We start from the raw sequence: 18,622 nt of genomic DNA on the forward strand, positions 1-18,622 counted from the left end.
GCCCATTTAGAACGCATTTAAAAAAAAAATTTAAAAATAGATGTAGTCTTCGGAATTGAATAAATTATATATCTATTAAAAGGTAATAGTCTGCAGATTCAGAAAACGCAAAAAAGTAAAAATTGAACTTTTCATGATTTTGAGCCTTTCCGGAACCCCTTAACCACATAAAATGTAGGTCACACGGTTCTGAAGCCTTATTGTCTACACCTCAGAAATTCGAGCAGCGCCGTTCCTCTTTTTGTGGGATCCCCTAAGTTGCGCCTCCCTTCTGGTGCGACCTGTTCCATAGAAAGCGAACGTGCGCAGGCGCGGCGGCCGGCGCGTGTGAGTGCGTGCCTCTGGAGAAGCAGCAGAAACTTCACCTTTTTTTTTGGTCCTGTGAGGCGGCGGCAGAGGGCTCGGCCGGTCGGAGTCTGTGGGAAAACTCCGCGGGTCCGCGGCGAGAGTGAACCCGGCCGGTACGGCTCTCTCTGGCGCAGCACCCCCCGCCACGCACCTGGCCGCCGGCGTATATATGCGGCGAGGCGGCAGGGGCCCGGCACAGCCGCCGCAGACGGTCCTGTCCACACGGCATCAGCGCGCAGCGGGGCCACCTCCGCTACTCCGGCGACATGGCTCGTGCTCTCTGCCTCGTGAGTAGCCTGCCTGCAGCGCCCAGCTGCCCGCCTAACTCTTACTGTGCCTGGTCCAAATCCTCACTCAATACACGTCACTATCGTCGTGTATTTGAGAGTAATTCTGTGTCACCTCCCATCTTCACCATCACCGTCATCACTCCAGCAGTCTTGGTGTTTTCCTATAAGTGCCCCCCTCCATTTGGAACTATCAATTTAAATTTTATTTTCATTACATTGTTCACAGTTCACAATGATCCGTCTCTTTCCAAATTCTTTCAGAACCAGAACGATATGGCATCGTGGCTGGACTCGTACACCTGAGTATGGCATATCATCCTTGGTTTCCATAAACGGCGAATGATTGGGTGATTCCTTTGAAAATGGTACTGCCCATTCCCATACCCATCCTTCGCCTGTCCGAATTTGTGCTCCGTCTCTAATGATCTACTAGTTGGCAGCACAACACATCCTGATCATCCTTTCTTCCCTGCGTTTTATTTCAGAATTTATCTTTCGTAGGCCTCTAGATCTTTGCCCTGTCACAGTTCTCCCAAATACTTTCTTTAAATTCCATATGAAGCCATTCTTTTCATCTACCTACATCATTTCGGTCTTTTAAGTTACTAAAAAAAAATGTCGTGTGACTAGGACCTCCCGTCGGGTAGACCGTTCGCCGGGTGCAAGTCTTTCGATTTGACGCCCCTTCGGCGACTTGCGCGTCGATGGGGATGAAGTGGTGATGATTAGGACAACACCACACCCAGTCCCTGAGCGGCGAAACTCTCCGACCCAGCCGGGAATCGAACCCGGGCCCTTAGGATGGACATACTGTCGCGCTGACCACTCAGCTACCGGGGGCGGACTTTTAAGTTACTGTGCATCCTTCAGGTTTTCAAGTGACTAATGGTCGTATAATCTCAGTTTCTGTGATCGTGGTTTTCTGAAAGCTAAATCGGAAAAATGTTTAGTTTCCCTGGAAATGACAGCTCGCTCCTTTTAATACGTGCATCAATATTGGTAGAAGCCATGTTTCACTAAAGTTGACAGTGCAGCCATAAGAGAAGCTGAGAAATACAGTTCCCCCGCATATGATATATCGGCAGAATGTATTTCTTCCTTTCGTAGTTTCCGAATCTATGGTATTGCCTGGTGTGGCACGATGGCTAAGACTCATATTACTTATCCGAAAGCCTAAGGTACAGTCCACAGTTGTACCAAGATCTGTTAAGATAATCATTGTTCACTGAGTGACATATTTCGGTATATTTTTAAAATACTGTTCTATACATACAACTTACGTAAGTGGGAAATAACTTCTCAAACGGTTTAGCTATAAAATATTATTCCTGACATCCTGACCCACAGTTCGAAGAGTTATTTTTAAATATAGTTTTTTTTTTTATTTTTAGTGGGTTGTAGGATTCAGTGGATTGCTAATAAGTTGGACTGTCTTCTCGGTAGAGTGAAATACGAAGCAGATCAGAAAACGCTTCTCATGTCATTTCCTACTTTATCAGAATTTCTTCGTCTTCTCATTATTATTATTATTATTATTATTATTATTAGCGTAATAGTGGTACGTCCATTCAACGCCTCGCGTCAATGTACCTATCCTCTGTCAACGTTGTTCTCATTGTCCTCATATTCGCTACTGTTTTTGTCGTAATTGCGCTGTTATCTCGCAGAAATAGGCTTCCAATTTGTAATTTAGTCACTCACTAGACCAGACATATATATAAATTTACGGTCGTCTCCGACTTCGTGTTATGGTGTAGTATGACAAGGCACATAAAACGACATTAAAAACATTGAAATATGATTATAAAATTGTAGCAAGGTCCAGAAAAATGACGAGTGAATATGTTATTAATAAAGGAAATAAATTATCAGTATGGGTCGAAAATATTTGGAATATTTTGTGAATAAAATTGTCTAGTTCATCCGCTTTTGTCCTCGGAAGTAAATTCGCTCCTCACGCACTTCCAGCCACGCTGCTTGTGTATGTTCGTTTGACGCGTGACCAAAAATGGTCTCTGTGCACTGCATCTAATGCTAGATACCTCGGTCAGGGCCAGAAGTGGTACGTGCAGTGATGTTCAAAGTGCAGGTTGCCTGTGTTCCTGGATGCTCGGCTATCGCGTAAAAGCAAATAGTCTTGGATCTAAATTAGTGGTATACAAGAGCAGAACTATACGAAATGAAACAAGATGGTCGTGTCACGCGCTCACGCTAGCGATGCCCGAGTACCGACTGCAATTAACATTATTGTGCTAATAAGTATTTCATTCGTCTCTTCCCATTACAGTATCTGATTTTTTCAGCTTCTTTTTTTCTGCAAGTCGATTTTCTTGCTTTTCCGTATTTTCCGTAAATCACTTCTGGTGATTGCGGAAATAGTTCATTCTCTGATCTGAGCTTTTCTTCCACCTCTGATGACTTAGTCATCGACGAAATGTAGAACAGTAATCTTGCTTCCTACGCTTTGGACAGGCAGTGGAAGGTGTTTCTATTTTTATATCCCCTCTTTCGTCTAGTATAAATTACATTTTATGATCTTTTGTGAAATTTCAGATTCATGGGGACATCATCATCATCGTCCTCAACATCATTCTACTCGTTTTGGTCCCAGGACGTCACGATTTGAAATTAATGTTTCCTTTCCATCTCTTCGTGGAACGAGTTCCCCAGATATAGCGTAGGTCTGCTTTAGGGATACCTGTGTTGAGCATCCGGTTGATAAGTTGTAGCTATTGTACGGACTCCAGTACTGCTTATAGTCCTAATATATTTTGGATCTATTCATTTCTCTTTTTGACCCATTATGTGTGGGTTGCTTTTCGCAGCATGGACGTCTCATTACCTGTCATTCTGATCTCATCACTCACGCACAAAGCTTACGGGTTTACTTTCGATTGTGTTTAGGCGTTTCTACACTACTCTTGGTTTGAATGACATTATAATTATCCGTATATACCTATTTCACTTGGCACTGTTCTCTAAGATATCCAAATCTACCACATATGATATTTTGAGCAAGTTATGTAATTCTTCCAGCATGCTAAAATTTTGCTATTTATGAGGATATAACGAATTTCGTAGTTCAGTACGCTATAGCACGTCAAACTGCTTATCTCACGTTTTGTGGGCGAATGAGAAATCGTTTTCCTCAGGTGCTTCTAGGTGACGAAATTCTGAAGGAAATATGTGGAAATAACTTATTATGCTGTGCATTGTAGCACTCGCAAGTCGTTGTGTTGACAAGGTGCAGCATTTTAATTTGTTTTTATTCTATCATGGCTTAGAAACAAAGTTCTACGGCTACAGGTGTCGAAGAATTAACTAACAAGACTCCTGCCTTCCGTGAAAACACCGTAGGGAGTTACGACCGTCACGCTAGGCCCTCTGGATTTCTGACGCAGTTTCCGGGCGTTCATGGACCGCGTGAATGGATCCGCGTCACGGCCGAGGTGAGCTACAGAACGGGTTCTGTGGCCGACAAACGGACTCCACTCTCACTCCGACCTTGGAGAACGTTCTCGCGCTTAAACAGCTTTCTGCTTCGGCCGTTAATCGCGCCAACAGCGACCGCTTTCAAACCACCTGCATTCCGCAGCGTAGCAAATGCCGTAGTTCTGACTGGGACCTACAAATCCCACGTCTCCTTCACACGACTTGATTCAATTGTCATTATTCAGGTCCATGCAAGTGCCAGAGGATTCCTACAATAATGACAATAGTTCCCTGTAGGTCAACGACCTTGTGCGAGCAATTTAACTGGGCGCCGCTTCGATGACCTGCGTTTCCCTAACCTACCTCAATCACTCTTCCACGTATATTGGGATCTATAGTTTAACGTAGAATCAGAACTACTTGTCGAAACCAGCCAGTATTCATATCAATTAAAAGTGAAGGCTAGCTTAATGGCAGACAAATATTTTTGGTTCAAGCGGGCTTCGATCCCGAGACTATCCGCTTCCAGGGACGCGCTTTTCCACAAGACCACCAGGCGCCGGGGGCCTACGGTGTGAAAACGTCATTGATTTCGCTACAAACTCGTCTCCGAGTCTGAGCGGTAAATGACTATGACTGCAGAACAACAGTTCCGTGCTCGACCCCATGGGCAGGAAAATTTTGTGGGTGGATTGGAGGAGGTTGGACACAGCCTCCACTGAGGAACTACTTGAAGAAGAAATTTCGATTCCATTTTAAGAAACCATCATTAACGATCCGCCTTTCATTTGTTCTTCCTGTCACCTCTTCCAGTGATAGGCAGAAAAGCATACATGGTCAGTTTGCTTCTGAACTCTGTCTTTCGGTAGATACGTTGTTGTGGAGACGAGAAAGCTATGACACGTAATTATACTAGCCTTTGCAAAGTGAAATGACGGAAAAATTCGCCACCTGTCCGTACAAATCATTTTAATTCCTCAAAAAATGTTAAAGAAAACATTCTTCCAGATTTTTCAAATGTTCGCACCTTTTCACCACCAGATGTAATTAATTTGTAGAAAACAGGTCTCCATATCCACTGAAACAACAACTCATGCTGTCCATATCAGCCGGCCGGAGTGACCGACCGGTTCTAGGCGCTACAGTATGGAACCGCTCGACCGCTACCGTCGCAGGTTCGAATCCTGCCTCGGGCATGGATGTGTGTGATGTCCTTAGGTTAGTTAGGTTTAAGTACTTCTAAGTTCTAGGGGACTGATGATCTCAGAAGCTAAGTCCCATAGTGCTCAGAGCCATTTGAACCATTTGTCCATGTCAAAATCCTCATACCCACGAATAGAAAGAGATGTTAGAGTCTAAGCTCCCACTGACATCTGTCTCACTAGAGACAAGTCATGAAGTCTGCTGCTCAGTTGGAGGAGTGTGAAGAACTGAAATGCCTCTAATATTGAAAATGGGACTAACTAACTTTGTTTTCAGATCGGTAGGAATCGGGGTGTCTTAATACAATGCGAATTTGCACACCTACAGTGCTGTTGGTCCTAATATCAGTGTTTGGAGGACATCTCGAAACGTCACGATGTGGTGAACAAAGTATATGTACCACAAGTCTAAACAGGTGATAGAGTAACGGTGTGAATTATGCAGGAGAAGAATGTTTCATTCAGCAAAGTGAGCTGTACAATATAGTTTACTGATAACGTGTGTGATTGTTATGATATTCTGGCCTTTCCAAGCAAATAGAGAGCTCGTCGGACGACTGTAAGGAATTGCTGAAAGACTTGGCCATAATTGTGGCTTGATGTCATGAACGGCTGCTCTCTTTAATTGTGAATAAACTCAATGCCTATAACGAGGAAAGAATTCGACAGTACCCGATTCAAACATCGGTGGCGTCCACCATTAGCACGCTATATCGTTTAATTATTTGGGGGTGCTACCAAGAAGTGCTATTACGTCCTCGTAAAGTACAAAGCGCAGTGATATAGCTTGCAAAAATAGGTATGTGAGCCAAGCTCAGATCGAACCCAAGCGGCGGGTTAATGATCCTAGTGTGGTACACCTTCCAGATTGAATGTTGTTCTTAGGTGGTTTCCCACTCTTGTTTAGGCAAATGCTGCAGTGTTCCCCATATTTCGCCACAGAGAGTATGAGACACAAACAGAACACGCACAACAAAAGTTTACACAGTTCACTGACAGATGGTACACTCCTTGATGACTGTATCTTCATGAAGGGCCTCCGTCAACAAAGTTAGGGAATCCGTCCAGAAAGGTAAATAAAACAAAACGTTTGCCATATCCTGAAAAGGGTATCAGTAGTAGGCGGGATAAACCCTATGGAAAATAAAGTGACTGAGGAGTGATCTTAGTTACATGGACTCGTATCTAGGATTACAAAGAGTGGCTGCATCGTGTGAATATTAAGATGTGATATCAAAAATGACGAATAAATCAAAACAGTTTTAGATAAATGACGGTGTTAGCGTTTTAATAAAGTCCGGCGTACCTCTAAAGTAAATAGCGTACAAGAAATAGCTGGGCGAGTAGCTTTTGGAGACATTATCAAGTATCCCGACAGCAGCTATCGCATTCAGATAGAGCTGACAGTTCGTACGAATGTGTAAGAGACACACTCAGGAAAATTATGAGGAAAGGGGGAGCGAGGGAAGTCAAATGGAAACGAGAGACGAGACCGCATTCGTACAATTATTAGACAGTGCTGAATATATTTGGTACTTAATGGGATACTTTATCCGAAGTGATAGCTGGAAAACTTTTCCAATGGCATGGTTATCATCTGAAACTCCGAGAGAGAAAACAATGTCGTGTCAGAATGACTTCCAGTGGACTGGATAATCACTGATATAATGGTAAAAGCACAGTGTCTAGTTTAAGTTAATGATTATAGTTTATTTTTCTTTAACAGTTTAGATTCTGATGGCCTTAGCACTAGTTATTTCAGGTCTACCATGTCATAAACCGTGTGCAAAATAACACATACCTCCAAAGTGGCATAATCCTAACGTTTAGGCCTGAGGGCTTAGGCGGTGAATTGTGAGGCACGTAGGCAGTCGTTGTTCCCTCGCTTATCATCCGCCAAGGACTGAACAATGGTTTGCGGATGTACGATATGTAGGTCTAGCCTTCGCCAGCAAGAGCAGAATACGAAAGAACGGCGAATCGTGTGGTAGAAACCACTGTTATGCCACAAGACAAGGCATGACAATGACTTTAAAAGCGACGGTCAAGGCAGTCGTATGGCAAGGAGTCATCTTCATAACAGCACAGTGTCATCCGAAGATGTCATTTGGAATGGACGTGAGCGGTATGAAATTGTTAGAGTCGAATCACGTACCACAATGCATGACACGCTGGACTGGTACTGTGGTTGAAGAAGGACATATCCGCCTGTCCACTGTGCGATTTTCATGCCTCCCCAACTCGTGTTAGGTGATTTCTGGAATGTTTCCCGTAAATAGACGAAGCCATTTCCCTTCTCTACGACTTGCCCGGCTTCTGTCTGATGATCACGATGCCGACGGGACGGTTAGCATTTTCCTCCACGGACGCACAGTGCCGTGATGCAGGCTTGTGGTCGGCAAGCTCAGCTGTAATCCCATCCGCTGTGCTTCACGGTCCAGTCGCCACGTTTGGTAACGGCCACGACCGCCAGTCACCGCTCACTGTGTCCTTGGCCGTCACGTCTGCCGCCTGCAGAGTCCACGTTACGTCACTGGGGACAGTCGCCTACTACAGCTCGCCCCATTCATTGAGAACGCTGGATGACTAGAGTGTTACTGAGAGGAATTCCGTTTTCAGCTGACTGCATACTCACTAAAAGTTTGCCATCCCTTCTTCTTTTTCCTGCCCCTTTATCCCGCATCGGTGCAGGGTCGGCACGGTTATCGACGAATTTGACACGATTAATTTAAAGGGTGGCCAGTACCCTTTCTGTGGCCATCATATTAGCTCCTGGGACTGTGTATCCCAACTATCGGCGTGCAACGAAAGTGAGTGGTTTTTTTAATGTTTGCAAATCATGTAACTGAGCTGGGACTTGGGATCTGGGATGTGGAAAACCACCTAAAACCACATCCGGATTGCCCGGCACACCGACCCTCGTCGTCAATCCCCCGGGCAGATTCGATCTGGTTCCGGCGCATCTCCTCGTCGCGAAAGCGGCGCTTTAATACGCACTGCTATCCGCGCGGGTAACAGTTTATCATGACTGTATCTCAGAAAGCCTCAGCGGTGTTTCCCGTATAGTATTAGGACAAGGTACACTGAGTGACTAAAATGTGATGGGAGGGCGCCGTGTCCGTACAGTGCTGGTAGAAGTAGGTACCTGACAAGTCGGTGGCAGTCTTCACTCTCAGCGACGCCTAGGCCAACAAGGCTCTACGAATGCGACGTGACGTCCGTTTGTCAAACACTTGTGATAGCACTGCGGAGTTTTCTCCTGTGTGGAAACATTGTTTCTGTGATATTAATGATCTTCCCTAAACACATTTGACCTCGGAAACCCGAAATCTCTGATATGCTATGACCCATGAGTTTTGCCCCGATTGTGCCTTTTGCCTCGATAATCATCAAACGTTCAAATTCAGTTAATTTGGGACGTGCTGCCATGTTCAAATGGTTCAAATGGCTCTGAGCACTATGGGACTTACCTTCTGAGGTCATCAGTCCCCTAGTACTTAGAACTACTTAAACCTAGCTAACCTAAGGACATCACACACATCCATGCCCGTGGCAAGATTCGAACCTGCGACCGTAGCGGTCGCGCGGTTCCCGACTGTAGTGCTGCCATGTTCAACACCAAACTGTAACAGCCTTATAAGGTATTGTGTCTGCACTCGCGCCGTGCTCCAAACGTACTCACAACATTCGGGCGTCATGCACAGTACGTCTTTATCGGATAACCACTTCTGTGACTTTTGGCCACTCTTTTAAAAGGCTTTTTGGCCAAGCCTGCCATTAAAAAATTGTGTTTCTGGTCAAATCTACACTTATTTTTCGAAAGAACTGTTACATCAATTCACCTGTTCGACATTGTCTTTCCAGACAGCTGATTGTGTTCGAAATGTAATTCGGGAAAATCTGGATAAAACTCATTTCATCACTGGACTCAAAACTTTTCCTACATCTAACCCACCCTAAGCTAACCTGACCAAAACCAGCTTAACTTCTTCTTCTCCTGATTCTTCCATTTCGAGGAGTTGGAGTCTGCCCGTTCCGAATCAAAGGAATTTAACAATTGTTGTCTTCATTTCTTCATTTGTCGTCCTTTGTCCCGTTTTCCAATTTAGTTGAAATGTAATGCTTTCCTTGATAAGCGCTCAGGTGGAATCCTTTGGATGCGGTCATAGCATTTTTTTTTTTTATTTTGTGATGTCAGATCTCTTCCGTCATTGTTGTTCATACGTCTAGTTGGTGTTTTAGATCTTCAATTCGCACTCTGCCTCTTAGCGTTAGTTCAGGAAGTAACCTCAGAAACCTCATTTCTGCTGATTCAATTCTTAGTTCATCTCCTTTTGTTGAGATCAAGTTTACACTACCAAACATAATAACAGGCTTAGTTGCCACGTTGCGTAGTCTTTACTCATAGTCCTCCAAGATACCTCCTTATACAACCATTTATAGCATTATATTTCTGTATATTTTGAACCACATCTGAATTAGCTTTGTATATAGATATCTCTGCCCCGAGGTGTTTGAACGAACTTACCTATTATTTTATGGCTTATCACAATTTTTCCCATTCTTATATGTCTTCCCTCAGTTACCAATACTTTTGTTTTATTTACGGATACAACCATTCCAGAAGTTTGTAAAACGTTATTAAAATTTTTTCAATTGAAAATTTATTTCGATGTGAGAACAGGTGGAACCCAAAGACTCCGCGTTTCTCTTTTCCCCTTGCGAATTCCTTTCTGGGAAGTACACTTTCTTGAGAAATGAGGATTTTTTCCTATTGTAATCGAATCGTCTTCTTAGTTATTTTTTCATCCAGCAGGTTCATAATAACCGCACACTATTCGCTGTTTAACGTTCTGTCTTTGGAAAGCAATCAATAAGAAAAATCCCATTCCCAGCACATAAAACTTTGGCTATAAACTTTTTAGTAGACTATATATCTTTCACTGTTTCTGGCGCAGAACCATTAGCTTCCACTACTTTAATTTCTGTTCGTATCTGGTGTGACATGGTACACCTGTATTTCATCAACAGTAATAAATGGGCGCTCATCGTCAGTTGCATTCCTTCTAGAGCAGTTTTAACACTGGTAAAACGTTTTTCTGTTTCAACCAGTGTACAACAAATACAGCACCGATTATGAAAAAAAGGTTTGCCAGTTACTTTTTCACCTGAAGTGCACTGTACCGCTTCTTCTGATACTGTGGTGACATAACTAATTTCAGAAACCTTTGACAGCGGTCGCTCAATACCATATTCGGCACTTCTGCAGTATTTTCATCTGTTGTCGAGGCTCTGATCGCAGTTATTCTTGAAGAGAAAATGAAGGAGTTACGTAAATCTTCACTACTTCTTATGAATTTTTGCTTGCAGTGAAGTTTCGAATATACTTTTAAGAAGCCATGCTACACCATTTTATTTATTCAACAAGATACACTCAAGATGACTAGCGTCAAATTCCATATCAACAGAAGTATACCATAGTTAATATTGTCAATTTCTGTTATGTTACTGAAAAAGATGTACATATGTAACATAAAATTTCATTCATATCAACGCCACCTTTGAGGTAGAACGGGAAACGTCTTCCTTGCCTCCCTGCGTACCGTTCCTTGCATCTAATTTTGCATGGAAGTTCTCCTCTCTTCTTTCAAAAGGCGAATCCTTGTCTTTGCAGCTGCAACTTCCATCTCTTCAGCGGTCCTCCTCATCTCCATGTTTGAAGGGAAATTAATCCCACTGACGGTCCTTTTTAGATAACATGTTCTCGGTCGTCCCCTCGTTTTCTTTTCTACGGTCGTGCCTTCGGAAATGTTTTGTGAAAGAATATAATTTATCGTTAAGTGTCCAGTGAGTAATGCTTTGCGTTGACCCATAACTTCCAGCAGTTCTTTCTTGCCTCCTATTTCTTGTGGAGCTATCTCATTCGTTTTGCTACCAGCCCATCTAGATCTTTCAGTTCTCCTCCAACACCACATTTCCTTAAGCTTCGAGTGAGCTTTCTCCTGCTCTGCTGACGCCCAGATTTCCCATCCGTACGTTACGACACTCCATACGAAGGCTGTTATAAACCTTTTCTTAGTGTGGAAGCTGACGGACTTCTTCAGCAGAAAGTGCTTCGTATTTGGGAACCTCGTCAGCCAGAACTACGGTTTCTGCAACCGCCTGAGAAAAAACTTATGAGACTACAGACGAAGCAGTCGTGTAGGACAGCCGACTAAAAACCTAATTGTTCTAAAATATCGTAGAGAATCGTTACATTCATATGTGTAATTGTTATGTCTTCACAGGCAGCAGTCCGTAATCCAGCTGTCCAACTTCTTGTCTGGCCATCCAAATTTAGGTCTTCCATGATCTGCCTAAATCGCTTGAGGCAAATGGTTCCTTTGAAGAGGACCAGGCCGATATCCTTCCCCATCCTTCTGCAATCCGAGCCTTTTATCCGGTTCTCCTCGTTGTCGATGGAATGTTAAACTTTAATATTCCTTCAATTTTTCTTTTCATAGGAAGCAAGTTCTGTATATTTGCTTTCGATATTGCCCCGCCATTCGATTTCACACATCATTTATGAGATATACTACAATTAGGTGACGATTCTGTTCCTAAGCGTTCTTGGCCCCCTCGCTGTACACTATATGCTACCTTACTGACTGTGTGAGCCTATGTAAATGCAGATCCCTGCAATTATGAGACTAACACAGAGTTCTCTTCCGTGTTTCAGGTGGTTTGCATTCTGCTGGCAATCATCGCTACAGTCGGCGCCAGCTTTGGTGGGAATGAACAGTGAGTACATTACATACTTCTCTACGACACACCTCTTCCCTGTGGTTTGCTATTCACCTTTGTGTTTTAATGGAACGAACTTATAGTAATGATTCTCAGTAATTCACAAAATAATAAATAAAAACTCTGCTAACGTTTACTTTTAGTGTTGTCAAGCATGGTATCGCCAACTACAATATTAATTCAGAGCCTTTCAATAATAAACGTTAATGCCCTTTCCACTTTATTTCTCCCATTTATTGAGCGCTTATTATTTTGGCAAATTATGAACTCCCTCCTACTTCAGTATCAATTAACTCACGAATAAACAAGCTGTTGGTAGTTAAGGTTGCTAAAATGCTCACAGGTAGCTGCAGGTAGAAGCTATTTTTATGTTTGTATGAAGTGGTTAGACTATTATTTTTATTTTTAAGTCATGAGAAACTCGCTCGGATTTATGCTTCCAGCATCAACTCAGCTATCCATTGATGTCACAGCAGGTATCCCATTCACCTGCTAAGGTCATCCACAATTTAGTTTCCTTAACCATTCTTTTTAGCGCTTCTTCATTTCGTATTTTACCTGCCTAATTTTAAAATTTTTTCGATATCATTAAATTTCAAATACTTCCACTTTGTTTTCGCTTGATAATATTCTGCGCATTGACTATCAGTACTAATAATAAAGTGCTCTTTTACCTTAAATTATTGACTACCTTAAACTTTTTGCTATGTCGTCATTTTCAACCGACTGAAATATACTATGTGATAAAAAGTATCAGAGCACTCCGAAGTAGTGCGGAACTGACCACCAGGTGTCACGATAGGCGGACCCGGCACTGTAATGGGAGGCGGAGACTGCTGTGCTGTCAGTAAAGGAGCACAATGGGTCGTTCAAGACAGCCCTGTGGACTGGATGCTTGATTTCACCTGAGTAGCAAATCCAAAGGGACTTTTCAACCTTTCTAAAGCCGCCCAAGTCGACTGTTGGAGATGTGATTGTGAAGTGGATACGCGAAAGGGACAACCACAGAGAGCAGGCAGACCCCATGAACTGACGAACATAGACCATCGAGCATTGCTGCGGCTGTTTGTAAAAAATTGCATGAAGTCAGCAGAAGAAACCCCGCGTGAGTTACAGAGCGCTACCAGTAGTCCAGCTAGCATAATGGCTGTGCGTAAGAAGTTAAAAAGGCGGGGTGCTCCTCAAGAGTCACACATTCGTATTGTCAGTGGTAAGCAACGATTGAGGTGGTGTAATGGGTGATGCCAGTGGAGAGTGGATGACTAGAAACGAATGATGTGGCGTGATGAAACACACTTTAGCCTGTGGCAGTCCGAGGGAAGTGTTTTAGTTTGTCAGATGCTCTGAGAACGATACCTGCCAACAGTGAAGTACAGATGAATTGTGTTACTGTATGCAGGTGTTTTTTTTTTTTTTTTTTTGGTTATGATGTAGTCTCCTTGTTGCGCTTAAGGAAACGTTAAATGTGGTCGGATACGAACATATTGTACAGAACTGTGTAGTTTTTACTGTAAAGGAACACTTCGGAGACTGCGTTTATTTGCATCAGCATGACAATGCGCTATATCATAAAGCTACACATTTCAGGCAATGGCCTGTGGACGACAACGTTCCTGAAATGGACTGGCCTGTCCAGAGTTCTGGCCTGAACGCAATAGAAGCCCGGTGGGAATAGAACGTCGACTTCGCTACACGTCTCATAGTCGAAATTCATTACTTTCTCTGATTTCGGCTCGTGAGAAAGAACGAGCTTCCAAAGACATTAAGACATCTCACTGAAGAGTCCACAGCACATTCCAAGTCCTCATTATAGCGAAGGGTTGACACATCTCACGTGTCCGAACACTTTTGATAAGATAGTGTAAATAGCAGATATAGTATCGTTACAGCACAAACATAAGAAAACAGTTCGTTGTTTGAGCGCAGAATAAAAGCGAAAATTAAATTAAAGACAACTTGCATGCCATAGCTTGTGAAGCGGACATGTCTGGGCTACAGTCAAAACTTAGTGCTGGTCATGTATACTTAAAAAGCAGTGCAGTGCTGTGGCCTAGTACGCAACGAAATACAGCTCCACTGCTCTCCCCGTCGTTGCCAGTTTCTGAGGCAATTGAGCCGCTACATCTCACTCAGGTATGTCCTCAAACGAGCCAACCAGATTGAGTGCACTCCATTTCAATCCTCTGGCTAGCAAAAATCCCTGGCAGTACCGGAAACTGAACCAAGGTCCTCCACGTAAGAGTCAGACACGCTGAACACTTAGTTACAGAGTTGGAAAAGAAATAAAATAATAGGTTTTGCATCACTGAATTTTAAAATAAATGTGACATCAAGTTCTCCACGAATGCTTCCTCCTTCATGTTGTTCCGATATGTAATGACCCTTAACACAGACAAATGTAATGTATTGCGAATACATAGAAAGAAGGATCCTTTATTGTATGATTATATGATAGCGGAACAAACACTGGTAGCAGTTACTTCTGTAAAATATCTGGAAGTATGCGTACGGAACGATTTGAAGTGGAGTGATCATACAGAATTAATTGTTGGTAAGGCGGGTGCCAGGTTGCGATTCATTGGGAGAGTCCTTAGAAAATGTAGTCCATCAATAAAGGAGGTGGCTTACAAAACACTCGTTCGACCTATACTTGCGTATTGCTCATGAGTGTGGGATCCGTACCAGGTCGGCTTGACGGAGGAGCTAGAGAATATTCAAAGAAGAGCGGCGCGTTTCGTCACGGGGTTATTTCGTAAGAGTGATAGCGTTACGCAGATGTGTAGCAAACTCATGTGGCAGACTCTGCAAGAGAGGCGCTCTGCATCGCAGTGTAGCTCGTTGTCCAGGTTTCGAGAGCGTGCGTTTCTGGGTGAGGTATCGAATATATTGCTTCCCCCTACTTATACCTCCCGAGGAGATCACGAATGTAAAATTAGAGAGATTCAAGCGCGCACGGAGGCTTTCCGGTAGTCGTTCTTCCAGCGAATCATACGCGACTGGAACAGGAAATGGAGGTAATGACAGTGGCACGTAAAGTGCCCTCCGCCACACACCGTTGGGTGGCTTGCGGAGTATAAATGTAGATGTAGATGTATTTCAACCCTATGCTATGTTCCAGCCGTGTAATGTTACGATATTTGCTCCTCGCATCCAGTTCTGTGTCTAGTGTCAATAGACCCTCTTTTATTGAAGACAGCTTTCTCGCCTTTGTCTACTTCTATTCCTTGCTTCGACCTTATTGTGGTAGTGACTCGCAATAAAATGTGGAGAAAATTGAGGTATTTTGTCAGATGAATGAATGCCAGGCGTTGACCTTAGTGCTACGGTTTGTTTCAGCGTCCACATACGTGTGCACGTCCCACACCTGATCAACGAGGTGCACCATCAGAAGAAGATCATCTACCAGGAGCACCACCCCAGCTACGGCGGCGAATTCTCCAGCCACGGGGGTGGAGGCGGCTTTTCCAGCAGCGGGGGCGGCGGCGGCTACGGCCACAGCAGCAGCGGTGGCGGCTACGGGTTCTCCAGCAGCGGGGGCGGCGGGGGCGGCTACGGCTACTCCAGCAGTGGGGGCGGGGGCGGTTACGGCCACCACCACTAGCCGCCTCTTTCCTCCTCAGTCTCCTGCAGAGGCGGCTCACTGAGTACGGAGTGCCGCTACGTCACCAGGTCCGGCAGAGTGACCGCCGAAAGCGACGAGAGGGGACCTAGAGGGCAGCTAAGGTCACGTGCAAAGGCGTTAGGGTCGCTGAAGGGCTCCCCACCCACACTCTTCGTCACTCCGTCCCAAAGATATTCCCGTATTTATTCCGTCACGTTTCTAACACTCTGTTCACCCCCGCTGTGTTACGTTCAACTCTTCTCTCCTGGAAATCATGGACACTTTTCGACGCGAGACAGATTCATGGTGCTAACATTTCCAAGAAGTGTTAATTCGACTGATTTATGTGACTTTTGTTATACAGACTAGAATTCGTTGTTACAACTTTGTACATATCTTGTTGTTATTTGTTACAATGTTTGTACTTTTTTTCTGTAATAGTTCATGTCTTGCGCATGAATAACGTTGTTTTTCTGCCTGTCATTTGTAAATAATTTCACTGAACAAATAAACCATTATTTTCACTGTTTATTTCACTCAGTTTCATTTCCGACTGTTGCCAATGGCAATTCTGAACACAGATCAAGTTGAATGAAACACCAACAGTGAGATGGCATGCAGCGAGAAGTAATCACATACGTAGCCAGCATAATACTGATAATAGTTCTGATACACGTCTTGAAACATCCAGGCAGATTTAAAAAATGGTTCAAATGGCTCTGATCACCATGGGACTTAACATCTGAGGTCATCAGTCCCCTAGAATTTAGAAATACTTAAACCTAACTAACCTAAGGACATCACACACATCCATGCCCGAGGCAGGATTCGAACCTGCGACCGTAGCGGTCGCGCGGTTCCAGACTGAAGCACCTAGAACCGCTCGGCCACACTGGCCGGCAAGACAGACTGAAACTGTGAGCTGAAGTGCATCTCTGATCTGGAATCTGGTTGCCTTTCCTGGTTGCCTATCGTACCGACTGTGCTATCTAGTTGCAGTGGGTAAAGTATCTCCTGCGAAAGGCAAAGTTGTTTCAACCTCGATGCGCTACAGTGTTTCAACGAACAATATTTCTAACAGCTCAATTATCTGCAGTGTAAAAGATTCATTCTGGAAGCGTAAATGATCTTAAAAAACATTTCCCTTATCTAAATGACTCCTATAGAACTATAATATCATCGTCCTTCGACACCTATGTTTCGTCAACGACACATTTTGCGTACAGATAGCTTTTTATCAAAGGGAGAGAAATTGTACCTTTTACTATACACGCAGTTAACGAAGCAGTAAACGGTGACATTTTCCTAAACAAGCTATTCAGTTATGACAGTAGGAACATACGAATCAGACAAACTCGTCTGCTGCCAAAGAAGAGGAAAAAAAATTAACCAAACACACAACGCTGTAAAGACATAAGTAATTCAAAATATTTGTCAGAAGAGTATTTAAACATCTATGACATTCCTCAGGATCGGTATTAGCGCGTTCCTCTTCGTCGTCAGGGCCCGGAACTTGAATGTCGATACATGTAAAACATAAAAAATAAATATATTTTACATCTAGTGAACTGTGTTACAAGTCAGCTCGGTAAATTGGGAACAAAAGGTCAGCTCATTGTAAACGATGTTATTAGTTACTCTGCACAATTACCAAAATAAATTTCTCTATTATCCAAATCTCACGTAAACTACAAACGTATTAAAAATAAAATTGCAGCAAAGTTCCATGGTATTCTGATACAAAGTAATTTAAAATACGTCAAACGTGTTGAGTGTATCAACTGAGTATCCCTTATTGGAATGCCCTGCTTAACCTGCACGACAGGACAGATAGAATAAATTGTGGAAAGGGCCCAAAATAAGGGGCTGTCAGATACACTCGAACATACAACTTTATTATTTGTTCAGACATTACAAGAGCCCAAAAAATTTCTTAAACACACAGCTTTAATCTTTGGGACTTAATTACCGGCTGAAATCCACTTTAATTTAAAAACGGCTGAAGGCCAATAACTTAAAACACAAGCATAATCATAAATTTAAAAGACAAGCCTTATCTTACAACAGTTCTTTAGCTAGGCTGAAGTAAACAAGTTAAAATCGGCTGAAGTCCGAACACTTAAAACTCCAAAACATTAATTTTTTTAAATACCAAAGTCCTTACGTGAAACAGTTCTTTAATTTAGGCTCAAGGCCTTAAGAACAAACAACTGAAACTCAAACCGGCTGAAGGCCGAACACTTGAAAATTCAAAAAATTTTTAAAATGCCAAAAGGCTTACCTATAACAGTACCTTAAACTAGGCTGAAGGCCTTAAGAGTAAAACAACTCTAATTTAAAACACAAACCGGATACAAGCCATACAAGTGCCAACAAGAAGAACAAATTTTTAAAAAATAAGGCAGTTCACACGAGGGCTCCCAGATGTTCGAGGGTCGGCCTGTAATTCAAACACTAACTCTCGCTTAGGTGAGACAGGCAGTCGGGCCAACCATTCACGATCCGACGATAACCCAACCGACCGACAGTCAGCGGACCCACCGACAAAATAACTTCCACTTCACCCGACCAGGGCACAACAGGGAGCTCAACAGAACAACGTAGAAGATATTGGCGCTCACAACCAATCATACACGGAGCTGTCAAACTACACACCATGCTGGACAGCAACAACACGGTGAGGAAACTACACTGCCTGAAATTTACGTCAACGCCCAGGGCAGGTAACTGGAACGTTAACGGCCACAAGGCAGATGATTCCGCTGGTGCACTTCAGTTCAAATTACCAAATACAGTGAAACTCCACCGGAGGGTGGCTAGAATTTCCCCAACTTGAAAACCACCTTCTTGCTCGCGGGAACATCCCAACAGCCGACAACTTCTGCTACTCTTCTTACAAACTACTGACACCAGTGCCTTGTTCCAACTACTGGGCAGTCTCTTGCACAAGGGATCTACGGTACGTT

General features: G+C 43.4%; 1 protein-coding gene across 1 annotated transcript; it reads left to right on the forward strand.

Annotated features, from left to right (window-relative positions):
• The first annotated feature begins 559 nt into the window (after positions 1 to 559).
• Positions 560 to 16,187, forward strand: LOC126188030 (uncharacterized). Its single transcript, XM_049929452.1, has 3 exons — positions 560 to 635; positions 11,991 to 12,052; positions 15,392 to 16,187. The coding sequence occupies exons 1-3, from the start codon at positions 615 to 617 to the stop codon at positions 15,654 to 15,656; spliced, it is 348 nt and encodes a 115-aa protein (XP_049785409.1). The 5' UTR covers positions 560 to 614; the 3' UTR covers positions 15,657 to 16,187.
• Positions 16,188 to 18,622: the final 2,435 nt, after the last annotated feature.

This window comes from Schistocerca cancellata, chromosome 5 (assembly GCF_023864275.1).
Source record: "Schistocerca cancellata isolate TAMUIC-IGC-003103 chromosome 5, iqSchCanc2.1, whole genome shotgun sequence".
Taxonomy (NCBI): Eukaryota; Metazoa; Arthropoda; class Insecta; order Orthoptera; family Acrididae; genus Schistocerca; species Schistocerca cancellata.

Excerpts from the sequence above, each read along its gene's own strand:
- LOC126188030 (XM_049929452.1), top strand. The coding sequence starts at position 615 with ATGGCTCGTGCTCTCTGCCTC. Across the intron at positions 636-11,990 it reads TGGCTCGTGCTCTCTGCCTC|GTGGTTTGCATTCTGCTGGC; the intron begins GTGAGTAGCCTG and ends TCCGTGTTTCAG. Across the intron at positions 12,053-15,391 it reads AGCTTTGGTGGGAATGAACA|CGTCCACATACGTGTGCACG; the intron begins GTGAGTACATTA and ends GGTTTGTTTCAG.